Here is a 23,304-nt window from a genome sequence, read left to right as displayed (position 1 = left end):
CCCTCACACAAGAGGCTGATAAATAAACTTAGTGGATAGTAGCAGTTGTTTACTAATCCTTTCCCAAACTGTTTTGATGGAATTATGCATGTACAGCTCTGGTCTTTCCATTTTTCTCATCTTTGTTATTTTTCACAAACTGGCATAGTCCTGCATATCTAGAGATTCCCTAAGTATTCAAAATCAAAAAGAGTCCAGTAGCACCTTTAAGACTAACCAACTTTATTGTAGCATAAGCTTATGCTACGATAAAGTTGGTTAGTCTTAAAGGTGCTACTGGACTCTTTTTGATTTTGCTACTACAGACTAACACGGCTAACTCCTCTGCACCTAAGTATTCAGAAACCTTTGTCTTGCCTATGCAGGGCTCCATTTTATTAGTCTACAGGGTCACCCACTTTACTATTAAAAGGAAAATGTTGCAAGTGTCAAGAACCACAGGGGGCTTTTCCGCACACTTGACTTACTTCTGATTTTCTTAGCAGTTGATCCCCAAGCACTGGAATTGGTTTGGATATGCTTCTGCCTTCCCTTTGCATTTTTACAGTTATGGAGTCAGTTTATTTTCTTCTGCATGAGCCTTAAATAATCAGGATTTTCAAGCGAGGGTGCTGTTGTCATCAGAAGCATCATCAGTGATGTCACAGCACCTCCCTATTTTTTGTGCATGCGTATAACGTTATACCAATGTAAGTGCTGATTTTTAAAAAGATCGAAATTGAGCACATGAAAAAATCTTTGCAAGGGGAAGCCTAACTCCCCCCAGCCCCATGGTCCAAACCAGAGAGTCCCACCAAAGCTGACCCAGAACTTAGATGCAGATACCGGCACTGGCAGGGCAAACTGACCTCTGTTGGGACAGAGCCCAGAGTAGCAATGGCTGTGCTTTTCAAACCATGCTGTTTTTTCTGGCACAGGAAGTGGCCACCCACCCTCCTCGGCCCCCAGAGCTTTTACAATTTTTTTAACAAGTCATCATTTTCATAGCATATAGACCTATTGTCATAACAATACATGCAGCAGATTCTCTGAATTCCCAGTTTTCATTTTTTTAAAATAGTACATCTCTACACCCTTCCCTTGCACAGATATAAGGAAAAAGGCACATCTCCACAATATAAGGTGTGAGAGACTTTACATTTTTAAAAAATGAAAGCTGGGAATTCAGAAAACTTGCTGCATATGTTGGTACAACAGTAAGTCAAAATAACACTACAAAAATTACGATAAATGTTAGAAAACAAAATTGAGGAGGGAGGAAGGTGGCGGGGAAGAGTGGTTTGATAATGATATATGTCCTATCATTGAAAAGTTGAAGGTGGGTTGGAGTGGGCAGGTCAAACAAAAGCAAAAGAAATATTATGCATGAAGAAAAACATAGACCCAAAATCAGCTTCCAAAATAAGATCAAGGTAAAAATGGTCTCAAAAGAACTGGGAAAAAATGGAGAAAAACAAACAAAAATGCAAAGGCTAAAGGTATGTGCTGAAATCGGGATAAACAGAAGCATTATGGAGCCAGAACTGATGGGAAAAAATGGTGCAGAAAACCCCAGGGGCAGAGGGAAGGAGATAAAAAACTGGGGAATTCCTCAGAAAGCATAACACATGGCCGAGCTCTGGAGCTAGAGGAACAGCTTCATATTCACTTAGCTCTAAACGTCACCAGTCTGGCACTATAGGGTGCCGTGACTGCTGAGGAATCGGCTCACTTAGTCCTCAAGCCATGTTGCCAATGCAAGCAAAGGATAGTTTAAAGTTGGGGAATATTACACAATATGCATTCTCCCCCACCCTAATTTTTACCATTGCAAGATACTGTAAGTTGTTAGGTGCTCAACCCTTTGTAGTTTAAAAATGTCCTGGGCGGTGGTGGGGATTCATTAGGATCAGACAAAGCATTTTTCTCCAACTCTACAGCAAATTCCCTTGCTTTTAAAACTTTAAAGCAATCGGAGCACTTAAAAAGTTTGTAGCCTTCACTGGAGACAATTGTGATTAGAAGAAAATCAGGGTTGGAGGATGCAACCGTCCTGAGCCTAAATTTTGAAAGAATAATGTGAGTTCTTAAAGGTGTCTGCAGGCCAATTTCTCTTCCTCCCCTTTTAACTGAAGCTCGTATGCCCTCAGCATTCTGTGGCTCTTAGAAAGCAATAAGCTTGATTACAGTTCATCTGTCTATAAAGGGAATGCATATGTTTAAATTTACCAACTACTTTTTCTGTATACCTGGGGAATCCCATAAGTATATGGAAGTCCCTCTTTGTCAGAGGGTGGCACTGTTTCAATGCCCTACTCATAGGCATGGAACCATCAAATTTATTGTTAGAAGTGATAAAACAGAAACAATTCCAAATGAAAAATGAATTCTTTCACTTAGTATCATCTTTCAAAGAAGCCCTAGCTCCCCCAAGCTTGCTAAAAATCATATGGAACTTCAGTCCCATCAATCACCTGCAAAAAAAATAAAAAATCAAAGGACAGAACAGCCCAATCTATGGTTCAGCAGCCCCAAAAGCTAGTTCATATGATACAAAGCCTTTGTATCAGTATCCATATTGTTAAGAATGCAGAGTATTACCAAAGAAGCAGCATTTCTTGGCTTATGGACTTCCTAGTTTACCCCTCAGTTTCTTAACTACCAGACTTCATCAGCTTCAGATGTAACGCATACTTAAGTGTCTTTGAATTCCCCACCCCCACCCCACAAAGCCAATACAGTAGCACTTCCAAAAGGTTCCTAGGTTGCTGATCTGCATTAGACCCTCAGTGTTCTTCGGATCAGTCATCTTCCTTTGTCAGAACTGTAGTTTGCAGCTGATACCATCTTCCCACTTTCACTTCTTATTACACATTGTACAGCAAAATACCGACGGGAACTCCCACAGGTTTGTGTTCACTTCTCAGTAGCTGTGTGGAGCTGCAAATTTTATTTGGGTCAGTAACAGTAAGGGGGGATGTAGCAGCTTATTTATTTATGGGGGGGACATGGCAGAAGTTGCATTTAGTTAGAAGTGAGATCTGGATTCAATCTTCACTTCATCCATGAACTCACTAAGCAGCCATTTAAAAAAAAACACTGTTCTTTAACCTTCAGCCCCATATTTGCAATACAAAAAAAATCTGGTTTACAAGACTGTTCATATGAAGTATTTTCAGTAGTTGAAATGTGCTATAAAAACTCTTAGTATTAGTAGTCTAGTTGCTTTCAGATAGCTTATTGGTTCCTCTTCGATTTTGAAGATTCTATCATTGGACAGCAGCCTAAATAGTCCTGACTAGCTTGATCTCATCTGAGCTTGGAAGCTAAGCAGGATTGGCTACAGTTAGTACTTGGATGGGAGACCACCAAGGAAAACTGGGGCTGCTATGCAGAGGAAGGCAATGGCAAACCACCTGTGCTCATCTCTTGCCTTGAAAACCTAATGGTCCTGGGGTCGCCATAAGTCAGTGGCACCTTGATGGCACACAACTATCAGCATCACTTGATACAGGCACAAACATGCTCTCCCTCCCTGTAACCCAACTTGCCCAGTGATGTGAGAACCAATTCAAAATGAAATAGATGGCACTATAAAAATGTATGCCAAAAAAGAAAGAGATGGAAGCTTCTCTCTGATCCCTACACAAGTACAGTATTTAATGCTTTAAAAAAGAGGAAAATCTAAAAACCCATCTCGTAACCATGAGAAACAATTACAGATGGTTGTTTTAGCCAGAAAAGTATAGTATTTCTGAAGGAGGAAGATTAAATATCTGGATATGCCCTAAGAGGTAAAACTCAAACCAACCTATTCATCATTCCTCTCAAGCTACCTGCCCTAAAGTAATTTAGCAGCCTTTTTGCAGGCAAGAAAAACTGCAGTTACTTTCTGAAGAAAGAGGACATGGCTATAGATAAAAATTAGACCATCTCATCAAAGTATTCAGATTAATTCTTTTATACAACAGCTTCAGTTACTATTCAGACTAAAATCTTTTATTAGGTCTAACCAAGACGCCACTAAATGCTAAGTAAGCACTTGTGTTCCTGAGAACACTTATTCAGGCTATCCTAACATGAAGACTATTGTATTTTTTTTTTACTTCTGCTCTTCCCCTTAACAAGAGGCCTCTTGTGTTCTAGTCAGAGAGATCTGAATTATGCCTAGCTTTTTAGTACTAAAAGATATGGAATGTTAGATAATGGTATTTATCATTAGATAGGTATTATTATTTTATATATAGTTTAGCTTGGTTAAGGTTTTATTTAAGAGGTAATAAAGGGAATGGAAAACTGTCGGAAGTCAACGGAAAAGGGTGGGGAAAGGGTGGGGGGTATTACAATATGATGGAAAGTTAACCGTGTATGTTTTTATATTTGTATAATGACCCATCCAATAAAAATTTATGAATTATGCCTAGCTTTCATCTTTCCAAAGGGAAGTAGCCTTTGTTTCTTTTTTTTAAAAAAAAATACTTTGTCCCAGTGGCAACTTGAAGTTTGGTATGTCCACAGCACCACTAAATACAGGAATATTTATTTATTTTATAGGTCACTTTTCTCACTGAGACTCAAGGCATAAATGATGTTGCATACTGAAGACTGCTACAACTGGAGATGTGCAGCTTTTCCACCGTAAGATGAAAAAGCTTTTTTCTCCTCCTGCCCCTTTACACCTTTGTACTGAACATCCAGTCTGCTGAAAAGTTCCTACTTTGTTACATTTTTAGGTGGAACTAATAAAAGGTGGAATAATCCCAAAACATCAGTTGTGTAAATAGTGGCTCAAGACAGTTCCCACAATCTTCTTTACACTAAGTTTTTTAGAGTAAGGGTAAGCTGCAGTAAACATTTTTTTCCAAGTTAAAAATTTGGTGGGGGGGAGGAGAGAAAAAATTAAAATAAGCTTCATACACAATAGGAATAAAAAACATGACAACAATTGTGAGACGTCTACTCATAAGCATCAATAAAAGGTTTCCAGATATCTAAAAATAAGTCCATCAGCTGCAGCAAGTAATGACTTTCTATTGCACTAAAGATGGTGTAGTTTTTTCAGATGTTTATATGTTTTGTGGGAATGAGCCAGAATATAAATAACAACAACAACAACAACAACAACAACAACATTCGATTTATATACCACCCTTCAGGACAACTTAATGCCCTGGTTGTTGTGGGTTTTCCGGGCTGTATTGCCGTGGTCTTGGCATTGTAGTTCCTGACGTTTCGCCAGCAGCTGTGGCTGGCATCTTCAGAGGTGTAGCACCAAAAGACAGAGATCTCTCAGTGTCACTGAGAGGACACTGAGAGATCTCTGTCTTTTGGTGCTACACCTCTGAAGATGCCAGCCACAGCTGCTGGCGAAACGTCAGGAACTACAATGCCAAGACCACGGCAATACAGCCCGGAAAACCCACAACAACCATCGTTCTCCGGCCGTGAAAGCCTTCGACAATACATCGAACTTAATGCCCACTCAGAGCGGTTTACAAAGTGTTATTATTACCCCACAACAATCACCCTGTGAGGTGGGTGGGGCTGAGAGAGCTCCAGAGAACTGTGACTCGCCCAAGGTCACCCAGCTGGCTTCGTGGAGGAGTGGGGAATCAAACCCGGCTCTCCAGATTAGAGTCCCGTGCTCTTAACCACTACACCAAACTGGCTCAGCTGTTCTGATTACAAATCAGAGGCTGGAGAACTAATTACAAAAATTTCATCTTACTTTAACTTTGTACTCTTCTGATGAAGAAATTTCAAAATAAGAATACAATATTAGATTCCTGTCACATTTTTCTACCATATTCTGTTCTCTGTTATGTGTTCTGTTGCCCTATGGTTATGTAAGAAATGTGTAAAGATCACATTGTCAGAGATTGGCAGCTAAGCAGGGTTGGCCACAGTTAGTATTTGGATGGGAGACCACCAAGGAAGACCTGGGTAGCTATGCAGAAGAAAGCAACAGCAACCCCCTGAGAGGTTACTATAAGTTGATTGTGTCTTGATAGCCCTTAGCTGTTATATATTCTAATGTTTAAGTACATATAATTTATATTTTCCATATTCTGTCTTTGATATATATGTAGCTTATAATAGTGTATATAGAGTGGTGCTCATTAGCACTTGGATTTTTGTGAATATAGTCACCCGAGTATTTTTCCAATTTAAATGTCTAATAGTCACTGCTGCCCCCTACTGCCCACACTAAGTAATTTTTCAGTATTAGTCTACAGCCACAAAAGTTACCATATTAAAACACTCTTGTAATTTTTAACCTACTGTTCCTTCACTTTTCTGCGGCATAGTCCTTAGGGTGTTGAACTAGGATTTGGGAGACTCAGGTTCAAATCCACACCCAGCCATGGAAGCTCACTGGGTGACTTTGAGCCATTCACTTATTCCCAGCCTAGTCTACCTCATAAGGTTATTGCAAGGATAAAATGGAGGAAGAAAGAACTATGCAGTCTACCCTAAATTCCTTGGATGAAGGGCAGGATAAACAGTTACTAAATAAATATAAGTAAGTAAATTTTGGTCTGCTTTTTACACATGAACATATGCAAATGGTTTATGTTTAAGTGCCTTTGTAATAGGTAGTTTATAATTCTGAAGCACAAGCATGACTAGGGAGAGCATGCCAGTTGACCATTGTATAAAGTAATCTAACAATTTTAACTATGTCTGTTTGTTCTTTATATAAATACTTGAAAAATATACATGAATTACATTTACATAATATATTTTATCAAACATTCATGAAAAGTGTGAGATTCTCAAAAGGTACATTAGCAAAACAAATTTTTAAGGATCTATGAATAAAGCAATACACAATAACGGCTGTCAAACTTCAAGGCATTTTGACTGTACAATATTGAATGGTACTGAATGGTATTGGGGATGTAAATTTACCAAAGTGTTTTATGGATTTGGCAAATACACCTGAGGAAGACCTGGCAAAAACAGCCGTTTTTCCAGCCAGCCAACTGTCGTGTTATAGCCGTTGGGAGTAGAAATGCTACTGCCCGTGGACTAAACTTGCAGGGCAGCTGTTGTCAGCACAAGACAGGAGTTATTGTGTATCACTTTATTCATGTAGCCTTAAAAATTTGTTTTGCTAATGTACCTTTTGAAAATCTCACTTTCCATGAATGTTTGATAAAATATATTATGTAAATATAGTTCATGTATATTTTCAAGTATTTATTTAAAGAACATACAGACAGTTAAAATTGTTAAATTATTTTCTTCAAAACTGTTATTAGTTAGGTTATCATGGGGTTTTCTGTTTCTATAATAGCTCTTGCACTGTGGCTCTTTTTTTCTTTTGCTTTAGTTGACCATTGCAGACAGGAAACCTTGTTCTGGAGTAACTACACCTTTTATTGCACTAATCTTCTATTGGAACTGTGCTGAATCAGTTAGTCACATACTTGCCCGGCTTCTTCTATAAGCACCCCATGCAGCACCTTCACTCCATCCATCCAGGCATTTGCGCCAAGTGGATTCTGACGTCAACCAGGACCAGGCTTTTTCAGTTGTTACCCCTCTACCCCAAGATAACCTCACAGAGGGCAAGGCAGGTTACCCACATGATGTACAGAACAAGCTATACAACTGCCCCTACACGTGCTTTTTCTGTGGTGGCCCCCACCTTACGGAACAGCCTACCTGAAGAGGTCAGGAAAGCTCCCACTCTCCTGGCTTTCTGTAAACTATGCAAACTGAAGTATTCAAGAGAGCTTTTAATCAGATAGGAGGGCTGCATTGTAAGGAGGCGGTCTCAAAGAAATGCAGTAAACGGGAGACCAATGACTATATACTACTAGATCCAGAGGAGTTAACTGTGTTAGTCTGTAGTTGCAAATTGCACTATGTACTATTTGTTGCTGTAAATACGTTCCTACTAGGTAGTTTTTATGTTGATTAATATATCAGTCTTAGAATTGCTTATGCTCTGTTTCAGCATTTCTTCAACTCTATATTGGATTTCTGCTGGTTTTAAATCTTTGCAAATTTGCATTTATATACTCTATTACATAGTTTAATGAAATGGCTTTGAAACTGACCATACTGGCTAGCTCTGTGTAATCCACCTTGAGTCTCTGTAAGAAAAGCAGACTATAAGCAATAAATAAATAATAAAATGTAAATATACACACTCCTATTGGTCCTAAAGTTACATGAAATCTTAAACTGCACAGAACTTTTACGAGGTCAATTAGAAGAGAAGGAAGCCATTCTTAGCTGCACACAGAAGACAGTTCCTGACTTGCTCAAAAATGCAGTGTCAAGTTTTGGCTTTGACCACTGTTATTTGTAGGGCAATTGCACAGACAGGCAGAAGCCATGTCATCTTTCATTAGCCTAGGGATGTGCACCCCCTCCCCCAAAATCTGGGCACTATAGATTTCATGTTTTTTTAAAAAATCCAGGATGCCTGAAATTTGAATCAGATTCTCTGATCCAGGTTAGAGAATCCCAGATTTAACTGGATGCTATTCCCTGTGGGGAATTATATCAAGTGGGCATTTTTAAGCAATTTCCACCAAATTTTCAGGGAACCTACTCCTGACTGTTCCCTAACTCACCACCATCAAATTTCAGGCAGATTGGTCCCTGGGATCCAATTCTATGGCCCCATGAACAAGCTGCTCCCAGCCTCTCTCCCATTTTCTATGGAGGAAACATTTCCAAGCCTTTTAAACTCCATGCCCCCCCCTGCTTGGGATTCTCTGGTTCAACATTAACTCCCTTGAAAGCTTACTGTCAAACCAGAGCATCCCAATGTCAAACCAGAGAATCCCTAAGGGGGAACTAAGTCAAGTCTCTATGTTTAAAAGGTGGCTGGTGAGGGTGGCTTGAAGGAGCTCTTTTAGGTGTGTGGGTAAGACGTAGAATAGGTCGGGAATCCATTATGCCTGCTGCCTCCTTCCCTGCCTTGCCAGCCTTGCACTGCTCTCCTGCTACAGCATGGAGTTCAGCTTGGCTCCATTTATACCACTGACCTCTCACTCACTGACTGCAGCAGCTGAATAATCTGGCCCAACAGAGTCCAGGGGCCTGGATGAGATCCAGGGTTTATCAATGGGAATCAGGAAAGCCAGATCGGCATAAATCCAGCTTCTCCCCCACCCACCCACCTACCCCCGGTTCCTGGATCGCACATGCCTACATTCATCTCTCTCAGCATGCAGAGCTCATTTGAGGGAAAGCTGGAACTTTTTCAGGAAGTGTTACCAATAAGCAGCCCTGTGACTGCCACATTCCTGAAGCTCTCCTATACAAGCCTAATGTCAACAAAGAAGACTTAGTGGTGATGTAATGTCTGAAGGACATGCCATAGCATCTAGATAATTTTGGTTTTATTCTCAGAGCAAACTTTAACTCTCGCCTGAAAAAGGCAACGACAAGTGGCTTTTATTATTAGACAAAAATCTGTATCTTCAGCAAAACAAAACTGGTTTGGAAAGAGGCAGCATTGGTGCAAAATCAAAAACATTTCCCCATCAAAACAAACTCTAAGCCTTTCAGAATAGTAAAGATGTTCTGGCACTTTCTTCTCTAGTTATCTTTTTCACAGCTGAAATAATCAAATATTATTACAAATATTATTACAGTTACAGAAGAGACAAATATCTAAGCTAGTGACATACATGGCACATGTTCAATTGATCTTCCACAGGCTTTTATGAGTTTTGCCTCTTTCCTTCATCCACTGCAACTTTCCTCCCTCTTTGTGCAACTTGTTATGATGTGCAAGTTTCCAGCAGCTGCTACCATTTGCAAAATCTCTCTCTCACTTATTCCCCTCTCCTGCTCTACCCATTCTGTGGCTGTTTCTTTGCAGCCTGCTTCTTCAGTTAGCCTGCCACATACCTCAGATGAGGACATAACACACTTTTGGGTTACTGTCCACTAGCTGATAACTAATCTCTTAAACAGGTGGTCTGCAGGACCACCTCTCCTGATGCACCTCACTGCAACAACTGCATTCCTCTGAGCAAAGGTGCCACCTTGAAAATGGTGAGAAACTACAGTGGCCTGTACCTCAGCACTTTCTCCTGCCATTCCTGTCATGCGGCAAGGCCTACTTGATGAGGTCAGCAAGGCCCCGCACTTTTATTGTTTCACAGAATGTACAAAACAGAGTTGTTCAGGAGGGCACTTTTATAAAGCAAATAGGAAAGTGGTAAAATGTAATTGTGCATGACAACATTTTTTATACTGAGAATAGCATAGTTGTCTGAACATTTCAGGCTATCCCCCTACCCACAGCTATACTGATTGGATATATTACACCGTTGTCATTTTATTCTTCTCTAAGGTATCATTGCATTGTTTATTGTATGTATTATACTAATCTTTATTGCACAGTTTTTATAATTCATCTTGAGTCTCAATCAGATAGACGGACAAAATTTATTTACTGAAAGCATTTATAAGTCACCTTTCCAAACAATTAGGGACCTCCAGGACGCAAACAAAAAGATATTTTTGAAATAAATTAATAACTTATAAATATCATACCAAGCAAAGTGCAGTCATACAAACAAGCAGACATATGAATTGCTCTGAATTCTGTGCAGTTTGTGTACAGGATTTACTATGCAGCTGGGTCAGCTTTTAGCATATCACACCAAAAGAATATACACACATGCACATGATATACACATACTGCATACACGCTAGCATACTGTTTGCCATAAGGCAATGCCTCCATAGGGTTGTTTTCAAAGTCATTTGTGTAAGTTAGCTCGATTGTATGGAAAGTTAAGTGTGCGGACATGTGCCACTGCCATCAGATGTCAATGGATGACCGCAACTGACAGGGTCTTCTTCAGTGGCAGAAAGAGTACATTTCCTCCCCCATGAGGATGTCTGGAGACATCATCTTGACTTTTACAAGAACAGTGAAAACTCCTCTTTTGGCAAGTTTTTGGTTTACCTAACTGAGTTCAGATGCCTATGGATGGTCTGGAACATTATGGCTGTTGGTTGGTTCCTGCTGGATATTCTCCAAATTATTTTTAAGACATGCTGTTGATTGCTAGGGTATCAGGGTTTTCATGTTGAATGTTCACAATTATATTAACTGTATAAACAGCCGTGATCTTACTATGTAATAATTTTACTACACAAGTCACTTGAGGATTTTTATACTAGAAAGTGGGATAAAACATTTTAATAAATGATTGGCCAGGCACTGGCGGGATTCCCTTTTACTGGTTTAGCAGTCATAGTAATTTGTCCTTTACACTGGCTAGTGTGGCATCATGGAAAAGCCTTCAACCAGGGATATCCATGTCTAAAACCTACTTTGGCCACTCCCCATCTCTCAGTTTAACTGACCTGATGGGGTTTGCTAGTTCTGTTTCTTACTGTTAATATTTGCTTTTTAAAAGGAGAGGTGAAATGGATGCATCTGTCCTGCATTTCAATGTCAGGCCTTAAACTTCCATTTACCAACATCGTTAAAATTCATTCATAAAGAGCAGAGAACTTGACCACTGTTGAATTTTACCTGATCACGATCCCCTGCAAAACAGCAGCTTTTCATGGTGCATGAATTAAAGTAACCCTGGTTGTCAAACTGGAAGACAGGCAGACGGGAGTGGATGTCATAAAGGACTGGAGGCAACCGACGTCTCAGAGCGAGCAGCTGTGTCCCATTGCTGTTGAACCGAACACTCATGGCGCTCTGAAGCGATAGATTCCCACCATACCGAAGTAGAGAACTAGGAAACAGGAAACCAAGAAATTGGTCACCACAATTCATTAATGCAGGAATACTGCACTGTATCACAGCAGGGCAGCAAGCAAGTTCAAGGGAGGAAAAAGTCTGCATGTTCTTCCATGATTCTTCAACAATTTCGGGGGGGGGGGGATTGGGGAATGAATTTGTTTCAAATACTGAGTAATAAAATCAAAAAAGACATCTGTACTTTAGGATTAGTTTATATTAAATTTAGCAAACTCTAAACAAGTAACTGTTTTTACTACACAGTAAATGCATCATCACATGCTAATTGCCAGGCCATAAAAACTTCACCTGCTAATGTTTGCAGACCAAATCATTAGAAGTACTAGCGCAACCAAGCCAGTTTATTTACTTCATTTAAACCCCACCTTTCTCCACAAGAGGAATCCAACGCAGCTCACATCATTCCCCTCTCCTCCCTTTTATCCTCACAATAACCCCGTGAGATAGGTTAGGCTAAGAGAATATAGCTGGCCCACGGTCACCCAGCAGTTTCCATGGCAGACCGGGGATTCAAACCAATGTTTCCCAGGTCCTGGTCAAGTACTCTTACCACTACACCATGCTACTTCTCACACTGGCTAGTTCTTTTCTGCTCAGCTGCCTGCCCTGTTATCAAACCCTTCCTCCTTTTCTCATACTGCAATACCGAAAGCATTTGTTTGAAAATCCAAGTAATATCCAACAGGATCATGTATTAAATCCACAGGTCACCTATGCAGTTTCCTGGAGCATATATGAAGGACAATATATTTATGTGTTACCTGAGACAGCCTCTGCAGAGAGATGCTCACAGGGGCTTACAACTAACACAATAAAACTATCAATTAAAAACCTAGGCCTAAAATGATGTATATAAAATGATCATTGAATCAGAAGCAGACCATAAACCATTTAAGAGTTAAAAGTCTGGGTAAAAAGGAACATTGTACCCTACAAGCCTCATAGGAGGGGACATTAAAAAGGAGAGGCCCTACCACTAAAAAGGCCCTGTCTCTGGAAGGAAGAGGCAAAGAGAGAAGGGCTGTTGGAAAAAAAGTTTAACACTTTTGCCAACATAAAAATGCTTTATTCTAGCACAAACTTAAATATGTGAAGTAGCTCTTAAGAGCTCATCAGCCATGTAGACAGCACACAAGTTGCAACCAAACCCAGGGTCTGCAGAACAGTGAAATCTTTTATCCAAGTAAAACTTTGTTAGCTTAAATGAGTTAACTTCCATTTGTAGTTCAGGGTACAAGGAAAAGGACTACAAATGACAAATAGCCACTATTTGTATCAGATCATTGTTTCCTTTCCAGGAAAAAAGAGGCAGCTGAAGCAAATGGTTGGGTGTGGGTTTTGTTTTTTTAAAGTCTCAAGAGTGTTTGGCAAGTTTTCTATCTAATGAATTGTTTCTCTGAAATTAGAAAAAGCATTTATTCCCAACAAAGCAGCAAGGGGAAAAATATCACAGGGGTATAGGACAACAGTTTTGTATTTTTAAAGATATCACAACTACATAACCAGAACCATTACATCTACATTGCCAAGGCTGGTCACGAGGTATGCGAGCTGTGCTCTGGCCAATGACATCAGGAAAATACTGGAGGTGGAGGAAAGGAAGGAAGGATGAGAACGTGTGAACAGCAGCACCAGAAACTGTCTACAATGTAATGAGATGAAAAATAACCTTAAAAGGAAGAGGACAGAATGCCTACAATACCTCAAAACAAAAAAACCAGCCAATATACACAATAATATACTTATCTCATGCCAAGTCATTTTTAAACTCATCAGATCTTGGTTTTTCTAATTGTTTAATAAGGATGTATGGGGAGATACAGCTTGAATACAAGAATAGTATCCTTGGAGAGCAAGGACCTTTCCATGTTTTTTTTCCTTTTCCATACACAATATACAGTACAGATGGCCATACAAGACTGGAAGAACTTGCACTAACTCTATCACGCATCTCTGAATTAAGGGAAAGGAGAAGACATAATGTAACCATCAAACCAGACCTGGGTCAGAAGCCATGGTTCTGAACCACCTCTATGACTTCTCAGATTATATGAAGCCTGAGACTGCAGGAGGAAATCCATGTTTGATATTCAAACTGAAAAATTAAGATCAGGCTACAGATAATCAAGATACTGACTCACAAGGAAGTAGCCATGTTCCCTGGGGGCCTGGACACTCCCTTGATAATGACTCTATTCTTTGGCTTCCTGAGAGCTCATCAAAGTACAGATCATGGTTAATGATCAAGGTTTGCAAGAGCAACCATTGACCATCTAGGACCATCCAGCAATCTGCCTTACAATGCAGACTTCGCTGGAAAACTTCATAAATGAAGCCAGGACTATCAGCCATCTTCAGATCTTTGTTAACAGACACTAATCAGGTCTGCCACTCAGGTAATTAAATCATTCCACCTAAATCTTTTTGCTGTTCTTGTCATCTTGCCTGGAATGACCATGGACTTCGACTTTCTCGGGCTTCTTCATCTTTCCCTCATCTTGCCTCACTGGAGTACTTTTTTAAAAAATTCCAAACCCACCAATGCCAGCCAGGTTTCTGATTTTCTCCAACTCAGATCAAGAATTCTAATATTCTTGCTATTACAGAACTTCCCAGAATTCCCCAGTCATGACAGAATTCTGGTAATTTTGCTCCAATGACAGAAAGAATTCAAAAATGTTATCAATACTAAGCATCCAAGGAAAAATAGGATTAAAAAAAAATCATCCCAGAAAGGGAAAATCAAGGTGCGATATCAATCACAAAGTCTGCTCCTCCATTGCCAAAATCTCTGGACAGAGGCAACGTTCTTCCACCTGGCCCCCTCCCTCTCAGAACTTTGGAACTTCTTCAACGGCATTAAGACTTCTGGACCAGGCAACATATGAAACTTTCTGCTCTGCTTCTTTAAACCTCTTCTTTCATCCCAAGGCCCATCCATTTGCTCAAAGTGCTGCTCAAACAGAACCCTCGCCCTACTATTCCCCCACTCTCTCGTCTTCTCTATTATTATGCTCAATAGACCAAAACTTAAGTACTTAAAACTTAAGTCCTTCATTGTCTACTATTCTAAGTCCCTCCACAATGTACAGCCCAAGATTCCGCTTGTTTCAAGCACAGACAAAAGATCCCTTGACAGAGAGGTCTAAGAGCATCTCTGAGAACAGAGTTTCCACATGTATTCCAAGCATTTCCAGTAACACAGAGGTACAGGTGTGAATGTTTTCCCATCCTAACCTCTATTCTGGATGGCCTTGGGCAGACCACAGATTTACCAGAAAGGAACAGTCCTAAATGAGAATCTATTTGGACCTTACTGAGGAGCCACAAATTTGGTTGTAAGAAACACCCGTTAGTGCATCTATTGGTGCACATGTGAAGAGACCAAACTTTTGGGGCAGAACACATGCATTGCGTACATAAAATCCTAAGGTCAATCCTCGTTATTACCAGTAAGAGGATCTCAGGAGGAAAGTGTCAGGAAAGAAATCTCCTTAAGATCTTGGAGTGCCATTGCCAGTTGAAGAGGACAATATTGAGGTAGATGGTCTCATTTAGCAGATAGAGATTCATATTCCTCAGTTGTTAATATGGATTTTGAATGTTTACTTTCAAATAAGCCATCATACAGGTAGGTTTTTGTTCACAGCATTCACCATATACCCTGTTAAAAGAACAGGACTCTAGGGGGTGATTTGCCAACTTTCTAGAAGACAACAGGTCACATGAAGTCTGAAACATGCTATCTTGGAATGGCTTGAAAGGAAGCTGAAATTGGCAAAAAAAAAAGTCACATTATTTAATTTAAAATGTTCTAGAAATTCTACACCAGTGCTTATATCCGTCTCTTTACCACACTAAAGAATCCAGTAGCAACGTAAAGTACTGTAGTATGAACTTTCATAAACAAGTCTAAAAAGACTATAAAATGGCCTTGTAAAGAAGGTTTGGGGCCCTTGGAATATGAAGTTGTCTTATACAGTCAGACCACTGATCCATCTAGCTCTGTATGGCCTATGCTGACTGGCAGCGACTTATACCAAGGACTTAGGTAGAGACCTCCCAGTCAAACCACATGAGATACTTTTTAAAAGATGCCAATAAGGGTAGATTATCACAGAACTATTCTATATGCTTGCTTACCACTTACTAAGATGAAAACCTTGTGACACAGTGTGGTCTTTACCGCCATCTAGTGGTATGGGAGTCTCATAACAGTTCTGTTTCAGGCACATTGCAATTGGCTAAAAAAACCCTACAAAAGTACACTTAGAAAATAAACAGCAGGCCAGCAGGGAAAACATGGGAATGTAACATTAATGATCTTCTGCTCTGCTGCTAGAGGATTCAGTGTATCATCTAGTCAAATATACAGCTAGGAAGAATAGATTTAACCTTTAGCTACACTTTAGCGAAAACAATAATGTTTCACTGACTATCAAGAGATAGCTCATAATCAAATTTTATTTATTTATTTTATTTATACCCCACATTTCCTCCCCAATGGGGACCCAAAGTGGCTCCCTTCTGCTCTCACAATACCCTGTAAGGTAGGTTAGGCTGAAATAACAACAACAACAACAACACTGGATTTATATACTGTCCTTCAGGACAACTTAACACCCACTCAGAACAGTTTACAAAATGTGACAACAACAATCACCCTGTGAGGTGGGTGGGGCTGAGAGAGCTCCAAAGAGCTGTGACTGACACAAGCTCACCCAGCTAACTTCAAGTGGAGGAGTGGAGAATCAAAGGCAGTTCTCCAGATTAGAGTCCCACTGCTCTACCACTACACCAAAGTTGGGTGACAGGTCCAAGGTCACCCAGCAAGCTTCCAAGGCAAAATGGGGATTTGATCCAGGGTTTCCCAGATCCTAGGTCGACACTAACCATTACACCACACTACTTTTCAATGAATGAAGTTGAGGAGCTGCCTGGAGAAGGCTTCTTCATTTGAGGTTTCCACAGTAAGAGGACAAATATTTGCCCAGCTTTTTAGGTAAGTTTACCGAAAATTCAAAATTGCTACCTCATTTTTAAAAAATTACCCTAAACTTTTTGGTATCAGCCTGATAACTAGTGGCATCCCACTGGAATTCCAACCTCCCCGCTGCCCCCTGCTCCAAATATTAATTCATCCAGCATGTTAGAATCTGGGACCATATTCTTAGGGACAAAGCCACACATAGGATGTATCAGACAGAATGGCAACCAAAAGCAGATTGTTTTGTATCCATTCCTGGGTTTTATGGATCTTTCTTTCCAAACCACACCTGCACTTGCTCATTACAAGAGTAACTTCCCTTACGACTGCTCCATTTTCTTGTTATCTTTTTTCTTCCTTCTAACATTGGTTAACCCAAGCCTTATATCTGCACAGAAATCATCTTCTCCCTTTCTCCGCCCCATTGTTTCCCTCTTCCCCCTTTTTATTTATGTATTTATTTTTGGTCTGCAGTCCTCCCCCTCTTTCTTATTGTATTCATTAATTGAAGTAGAGACTTTTTTTTGCCAAACACAAATTTGTGAAACTGCTACTAGCAGCAGCAACAGCTGTAGTCCATCATGAGAAAGAATTACTAGTTCAGCAGAATTTAATATAAAAAGGATTCCATAGCAAATAAAATAAAAGGATGGCTCAGGGTGTCCTAAGTTTGAAAGAAAAGAAAGTGTCTGTAAGAGAGATAGAACACAAGCAACACCACTGCAGTTAGCCTAGCAAAATCTAATGCAGATATGTCAAAAGTTTCCTTCTGAACCAAGTAATTCACTCTGCCATATTGCTCTTAAACAGCAAACCTTGTGAAATTGCAGGCATTACTGAGATCCCTTTTCCTGAAAAGTTCTAACAGTGCTTATGATTTAATTTTACATACTATAAAATCTCACATGCTAAAAGTTGAATTACTGCATGACGCTAAATACTAAACCATAATGTAAGCTAGGCTTTTCTCTCTCCAGCTTCAAAAAAGTAAAATATACATAAACAAGACTACGGCCCCCTACCTTTGAGGCTTGCGAATATCCCAGAGTCCTACGCCTTCTTTAGAGTTGGCAGTGGCTAGTAATCTTGGCTCTACTGGATTGAACATCACACTATGAAAAGCTGATGGATAATTTGCCAAACAGAAGGGATCTGTTGAAAAATGCAGATCAGATAAGAAGGCAACATTGTTTCTATTATGCAATATTTTAACATCTGGCTTGACTTCTCTTAGGAGAGATCTGAAAACATGATGTTTGCTAACATGATCTTTAGCAAAGAGGATTGACATCAACCAGGGCTGGTTCCACTTAGGGAGCAGGAGGGAAAGTCTCCCTCATTGTGAAAGCAGCAGCAAGCTAGAGGATGGCCTGGGTGGCATCCCCAAACTGCTCACTGATGGGGGCATATCCTCACTCCCTTATTGTTGATGCAAAAGTGCTGACCTGTTGAGAGTTTTCCTGCCCCCATCCCTGCAACAGCTGAGTCTTTTAAAAGCCACGTTAGAAGGCTGAAAAGGTGGGGGAAATGTTGGCACTGAGGCTTGCCATTTTGAAAATGGCAGTAAGCTCTGCCCCCCTCCAACTTGTACATGGAAGCTCTGGTGGTAGCCAATGTATCATATCCCTTTAAGATTGTTTCCACACAGGTTATTTGCCCTGTGTTCAATCCTACTGGGAAACAGGGTCTTTTCCTGCTTCCCCACAACATCATGGTGCATTCATGCATCTACTGGGGCTTCCCTGGCTTTTCTCAAGCTTGCTTTCATTCCATGTTTTGAGAAAGATCACAATGATGCACAAATGGCTCTGCTGTGTAGGTGCGAAAGCTCAGATTTTCCCCATCCTGCCTACACAGCAAACATATTCCCTACCCTTGCAGCAGCCATTTCTCCCTCCACACACACGAGGGGGCTTTAAAAAAAAAACGACAACTGAGTATCCTTATGACAATATAGCAATCTGTGTATCAGGATCTCTGAATTCCGAGCTTTCATTTTAAAAAATTAAGTCTTGAGCCCCTTTAGTTGTGGAGATCAGGGAAAAGACAGTGAAAGGAGCTAGAGACTTCCTTTTTGTTTTAGATGAAAGCTGGGAATGCACAGAACCCGATACACAGATAATTATAACATTCAAGTGATGTAACAATATTCAACTGCTGACTTTAAAAAACCCTGAAAAAATTGGTGATGCGGACACTCTGGAAATGGACACTGCTGAAGGACTGGGTCAGGGAAAGGATGAGGAAACCTGAGCGCCTGTTGCTGCTGCACTGTACTGGAAGCCGCAACAGGGAAAGCACACAAGCCTGTCCTTGTGTAGAAAACACTCAAGTTAGAACAAAAGAGGTTTTTCTTTGCTCCAGTTTAACAGAGAAAGCCTCAGAAACCCCAACACTCATGCTTGGAAAGGGCAAGGTGTTGTGTGGAAGCTCCCCCCAAAAGTGGGGGCAAACTGAGCTCCAATCCAAGTAAAACCCTGCATGGAAACAGTCCAGGTTTTGTGCCAAGAATCCATGCATTACATTTAAAAGTATTTATTTATTTACTTTATTTACATCCTGCCTTTCTTTCTTCCAAATGGGGATCTAAAGCAGCTCACATCTGCTCCTCCAGTTTATCCTCACAACAATCATGTGAGGCGGGTTAGGCTGAGAGTGTGCAACTCTCCTAAGGTCACCATGGGGATTCAACCTCGGTCTCCCAGGCTGTAGTCTTTTACTCTAACCATTACAGCACACTGGCACATTTCTGTGAGCAGAAGTTTAATATCTCTTTATGAGAAAACACCCACTATTAGAAATAAAACCACTTGTAAGATTTCTGACTCAAAGTAGCAAGATTCCTGCTGCAGATTTTATATCTTTACATAAAGGCTGGGCAAGCCATTTTGTGTAAAAGCCTTAAACTTATGGTCACTTGCATACTGTAAGTTTACAAGGTAATTTCTCAAAAAAGTTATAAGTACTTGACAGCCCATTTAATTTAAACTAATTTGCCATCCAAATTAATGTCTTTAAAACCTACTTTAATAAAGTTGGTGATTTTCATCCTTTTATAAATACTTTTCATTTTTTATCATTATTATGTATAGGCCACAACAACAGTAACTGTACTGACAGCGTGGTGGAACAGTGCCCTTAAGTCATAGCTCACTTATGGCGACCCCTGGTGGGGTTTTCATGGCAAAAGACTAACAGAGGTGGCTTGCCATTGCCTGCCTCCACAACCCTGGTCTTCATGGAAGTCTCCCATCCAATTACTAACCAAGGCTTCTGCTGCTTAGCTTCTGAGATCTGATGTGATCAAGCTCACCAGGGCTATCTAGGTCACCAACAGCCTAAAGGAGACTAAAACAACCTGAAGATCCTACAACCCAAAATATTCTGGCAGAACCCATACAATCACTGTCCCAATTTCCTAGGGCTTCTGATACTGTCCTATAATACAGTATCCTTGATTTTGGATAAGCCTGAAGGCAGGTCCAAATTCAAGGCTTGATGGGCAATTAGCTGCCCTGTTAGCTATTTTGTTGTCCAAATCCCTGTATGTTGTTGGAACTCATCTCCCTGACCACAGGCCAGTTCTTCTAGTCAATCCTCTACTCAGTTGCAACAGAGACATTTCCTACTCCTATTAACAAGTTCCTAAACCTTTCACACACACTCACCCCAAATCCCAACTTCTGACTGAAGTTTTCAAAACCCAGGATTAATTCTCAAAGATGATACTCAGACTGACAACCCTCCAATTACAACTCATCCAAACTCTACAGAGATGAGTTGTCAGTGTTCTACATTTCTACACCAAGCCAAAGGCTGAGCTGAAGAAGACAAGTTTCTCCAAAAGTAATTCAGAAGCAGAGAAATAAACCTGGCAAGCAGCCTACTTCACTGTGCAAACAGAAGATGAAAAGTCAAGTCTTTGCATCAGCCCCACATGAACTACCTTGCAGATTAGTATGTATCCATAATAGAAGTTAGAGGCCTGATTTTTTTCTTTATTTCATTTATACCTAGAGTTGCCATTCCCCGGGGGGCTCCCTCGCTCCCACCTCTTGCCCCCCACCACTCACCTGGACAGCAGGAGATGTGCGGGAACAGGCCTCCAGGGCGTGCTCCCTGGGCGACACGACAACATCACTCCCAGAAGTGACATCGTCATGCCATCCTGGGAGCGTGCGAAGAAATGGATTAAGGTATGTGCCAGGTCTCCCCCTCTCCCGCTTGGAGGGTAAGGGGACCTGGCAGCCCTATTTATACCCTGCCTTTCTCCCACATGTTGTCTTACATCCTTCTCCTCTTCTCCATTTTATTCTTACAACAACCCTGTGAGGCAGATAAGGCTAGGAATATATGACTGTTCGAAGGTCATCCTGCAAGTTTCCATGACAGGGTGGAGATTTGAGTCTGGATCTTGTGAGACAAGAGAGAATGATTGATGGAAAGATCTCCTCTCCAGGATAGCCAATGTGGTGCAGTTGGATTAATACCAGGGAAACCTGGGCTCAAATTCCCACTCGGCCATGAAGCTGACTGGACGACCTTGGGTCAGTCACTTTCTGTCAGACTAGCCTACAGGATCTGGCCACCAGCAGGAGACCTCATGGAGGGAGAGACATGGTGGGGGGAGTGGCTGTTGGTGTAACACCACTTCCAGGAAAACCAAGAAGTGATGTCAGATCTCTCTAGGAACTGACAAAGCTCTATGGTAAAACCATAGTCAGTCCTCTCTATGAATCAACAAAAACTCTATGGTTTTACCATAGAACTTTGACAACTCCTAGAAAGGTGTGATGTTACTTCCAATAGCACTTCCATGCTATTACGCAATGACCTTTTATTTTTTTCCCCTGCTGCTGTGGGGGAGGAGAGGGATTGCTCACCCTCACCAGGGGGCTGGCAGCTCTACTAACCTACTTAACCATTGATTAAATGCACTGCCCTGACCGCTTCATAGGAGAGGTTGGACAAAAATCTATAGACAGATCCCAGAGTTTGAGCAGGCCAATTTTGTCACCCTCACCCAACCTCATTTTCTTCCCCCCTGCCCTTAACTGGACCCACAGTTAATACTTCCTAAAGCATGGGTTTAGGAAGCATCTTCCTAAAGCTGAGTTCTGATAATTTGTAACTCATGCTTTGCCTGTCATTCGTAACAATACACGTGTACCAGCCTGGATATTGTATCTGGGCCCGTGGACTATAATGAACTCTTTCTTCAGTAAACTTTTGAAAACAACAGGCTTTTGTCTGATTGCAGAAGGTAGTCTGAAGTAAGGACATTATCTAGCCACAGTTCTGACATTTTGTTACGAATCACAATTTTCCAATGCCTAAGCCGGAGATCACTCCTGAATGGTCTTCTGATAGACGGAGGAATATTCATTTACATGTCAACTTCTTCTGTATCCCTGGGTGAGCAGAAACCCTGCTTTGTCTCTGTGTGGTCCCATTTTATTGCTCTGCTGACAAGCATTCAAACATGAAGTTCAGTATCAAAGGGAACAAGCTGGAGGCCTGCAAGGAATCATGAGCTGAGGTGGGGAGAACCTGCCTTGTTACAATCACAGCAGTCAAAATAGGACATCACCATAACAGGAGTGCATTCACACCATAATAATATAGTAATTTACTTAGATGTAAAAGGTTAGTATTCACACTCATACATAGACAGCCCTTACCTCCATTGGAAGACTCTCTGATATCCCAAATTAGAACCCTTCCATCATCTGACGAACTTGCAAAAACATTATCATTTACTGGACTCACTGACAGTCCATAGACCGCATCTTCATGAGCAAACACATCTAAAGTTTCACCACTGAAAGAAACACAGGCATCATTTCTCCATTTCTACATTTAGCTAGGAGGGATGGACTGTCCAATAATACAAAATACTTAAATATTGTTCTCTACTTCCCATAAGAATACCTGGAAAAGGTAACAGCAGGAACCTGGAGGTTAGTTTAATAGGTATTACCGATACAAATATATCAGCTCTCTCCTTCAAAGAGAATTTACTGGAAACCTTATCTCAAGTAAAACTTGCGTAAGAAATTTAACCACTGAATAGATTACAAACTTTAGCCCTAATTTAAAGAACCATATAGAGACAATTATATGCACAGAGGGTCTCCCTCAAGACATTATTTCTGCCTTGACCCCATCCCAAAAGTCACAGTCTGCTTTCTAAACTAAGGGAATTTTTTACACCAACATATGAAACTGCCTTAGAGACAGGAAGAGGACATCCATGCTTGTTCAGAAGGGGAAAGGGGAAGAATCTTCACAAAAAACTTGAGTATGTTCATAAGAGAGATTTCTGGATCATGGCCTTTGGATCCAGAAGGCTTAACTATATGTTAAGAACAAGACTAACAACTTTGATGCATATTTTCTATGATACGTAACCTAGTTCACGTAAAATAGTAGGAGGAGGTGAAAAAAGTAGGCAAGGAAGGCAGTAAGCAGAAGGCAGAAAAACTAGACGAAACAACAAATAATGATCAAAGATGCCATTATGCTAGCTATTTATCCAAGATCATCTACACATTCGCTAAAGCTACTTGTATCT

The 23,304-nt window shown here is 40.6% G+C and overlaps 1 protein-coding gene across 2 annotated transcripts in view; it reads right to left on the bottom strand.

The window, feature by feature from the left end:
* DCAF5 (DDB1 and CUL4 associated factor 5) overlaps positions 1 to 23,304 on the bottom strand; it is a 57,991-nt gene that overhangs the window by 23,053 nt on the left and 11,634 nt on the right. For both annotated transcript variants that reach the window (XM_054970848.1, XM_054970849.1), the window contains exons 4-6: positions 22,412 to 22,551; positions 17,753 to 17,882; positions 11,504 to 11,717 (exon numbers count right to left, since the gene is read on the bottom strand). In XM_054970848.1, coding sequence (XP_054826823.1) covers positions 11,504 to 11,717; positions 17,753 to 17,882; positions 22,412 to 22,551 — 484 coding nt within the window. The remainder of the gene's footprint in view (positions 1 to 11,503; positions 11,718 to 17,752; positions 17,883 to 22,411; positions 22,552 to 23,304) is intronic.

The sequence above is a fragment of the Eublepharis macularius genome, chromosome 2 (assembly GCF_028583425.1).
Source record: "Eublepharis macularius isolate TG4126 chromosome 2, MPM_Emac_v1.0, whole genome shotgun sequence".
Classification (NCBI taxonomy): Eukaryota; Metazoa; Chordata; class Lepidosauria; order Squamata; family Eublepharidae; genus Eublepharis; species Eublepharis macularius.
The sequence above is the reverse complement of the archived record's forward strand: the minus strand, read 5'-3'. Positions and strand labels throughout refer to the sequence as shown.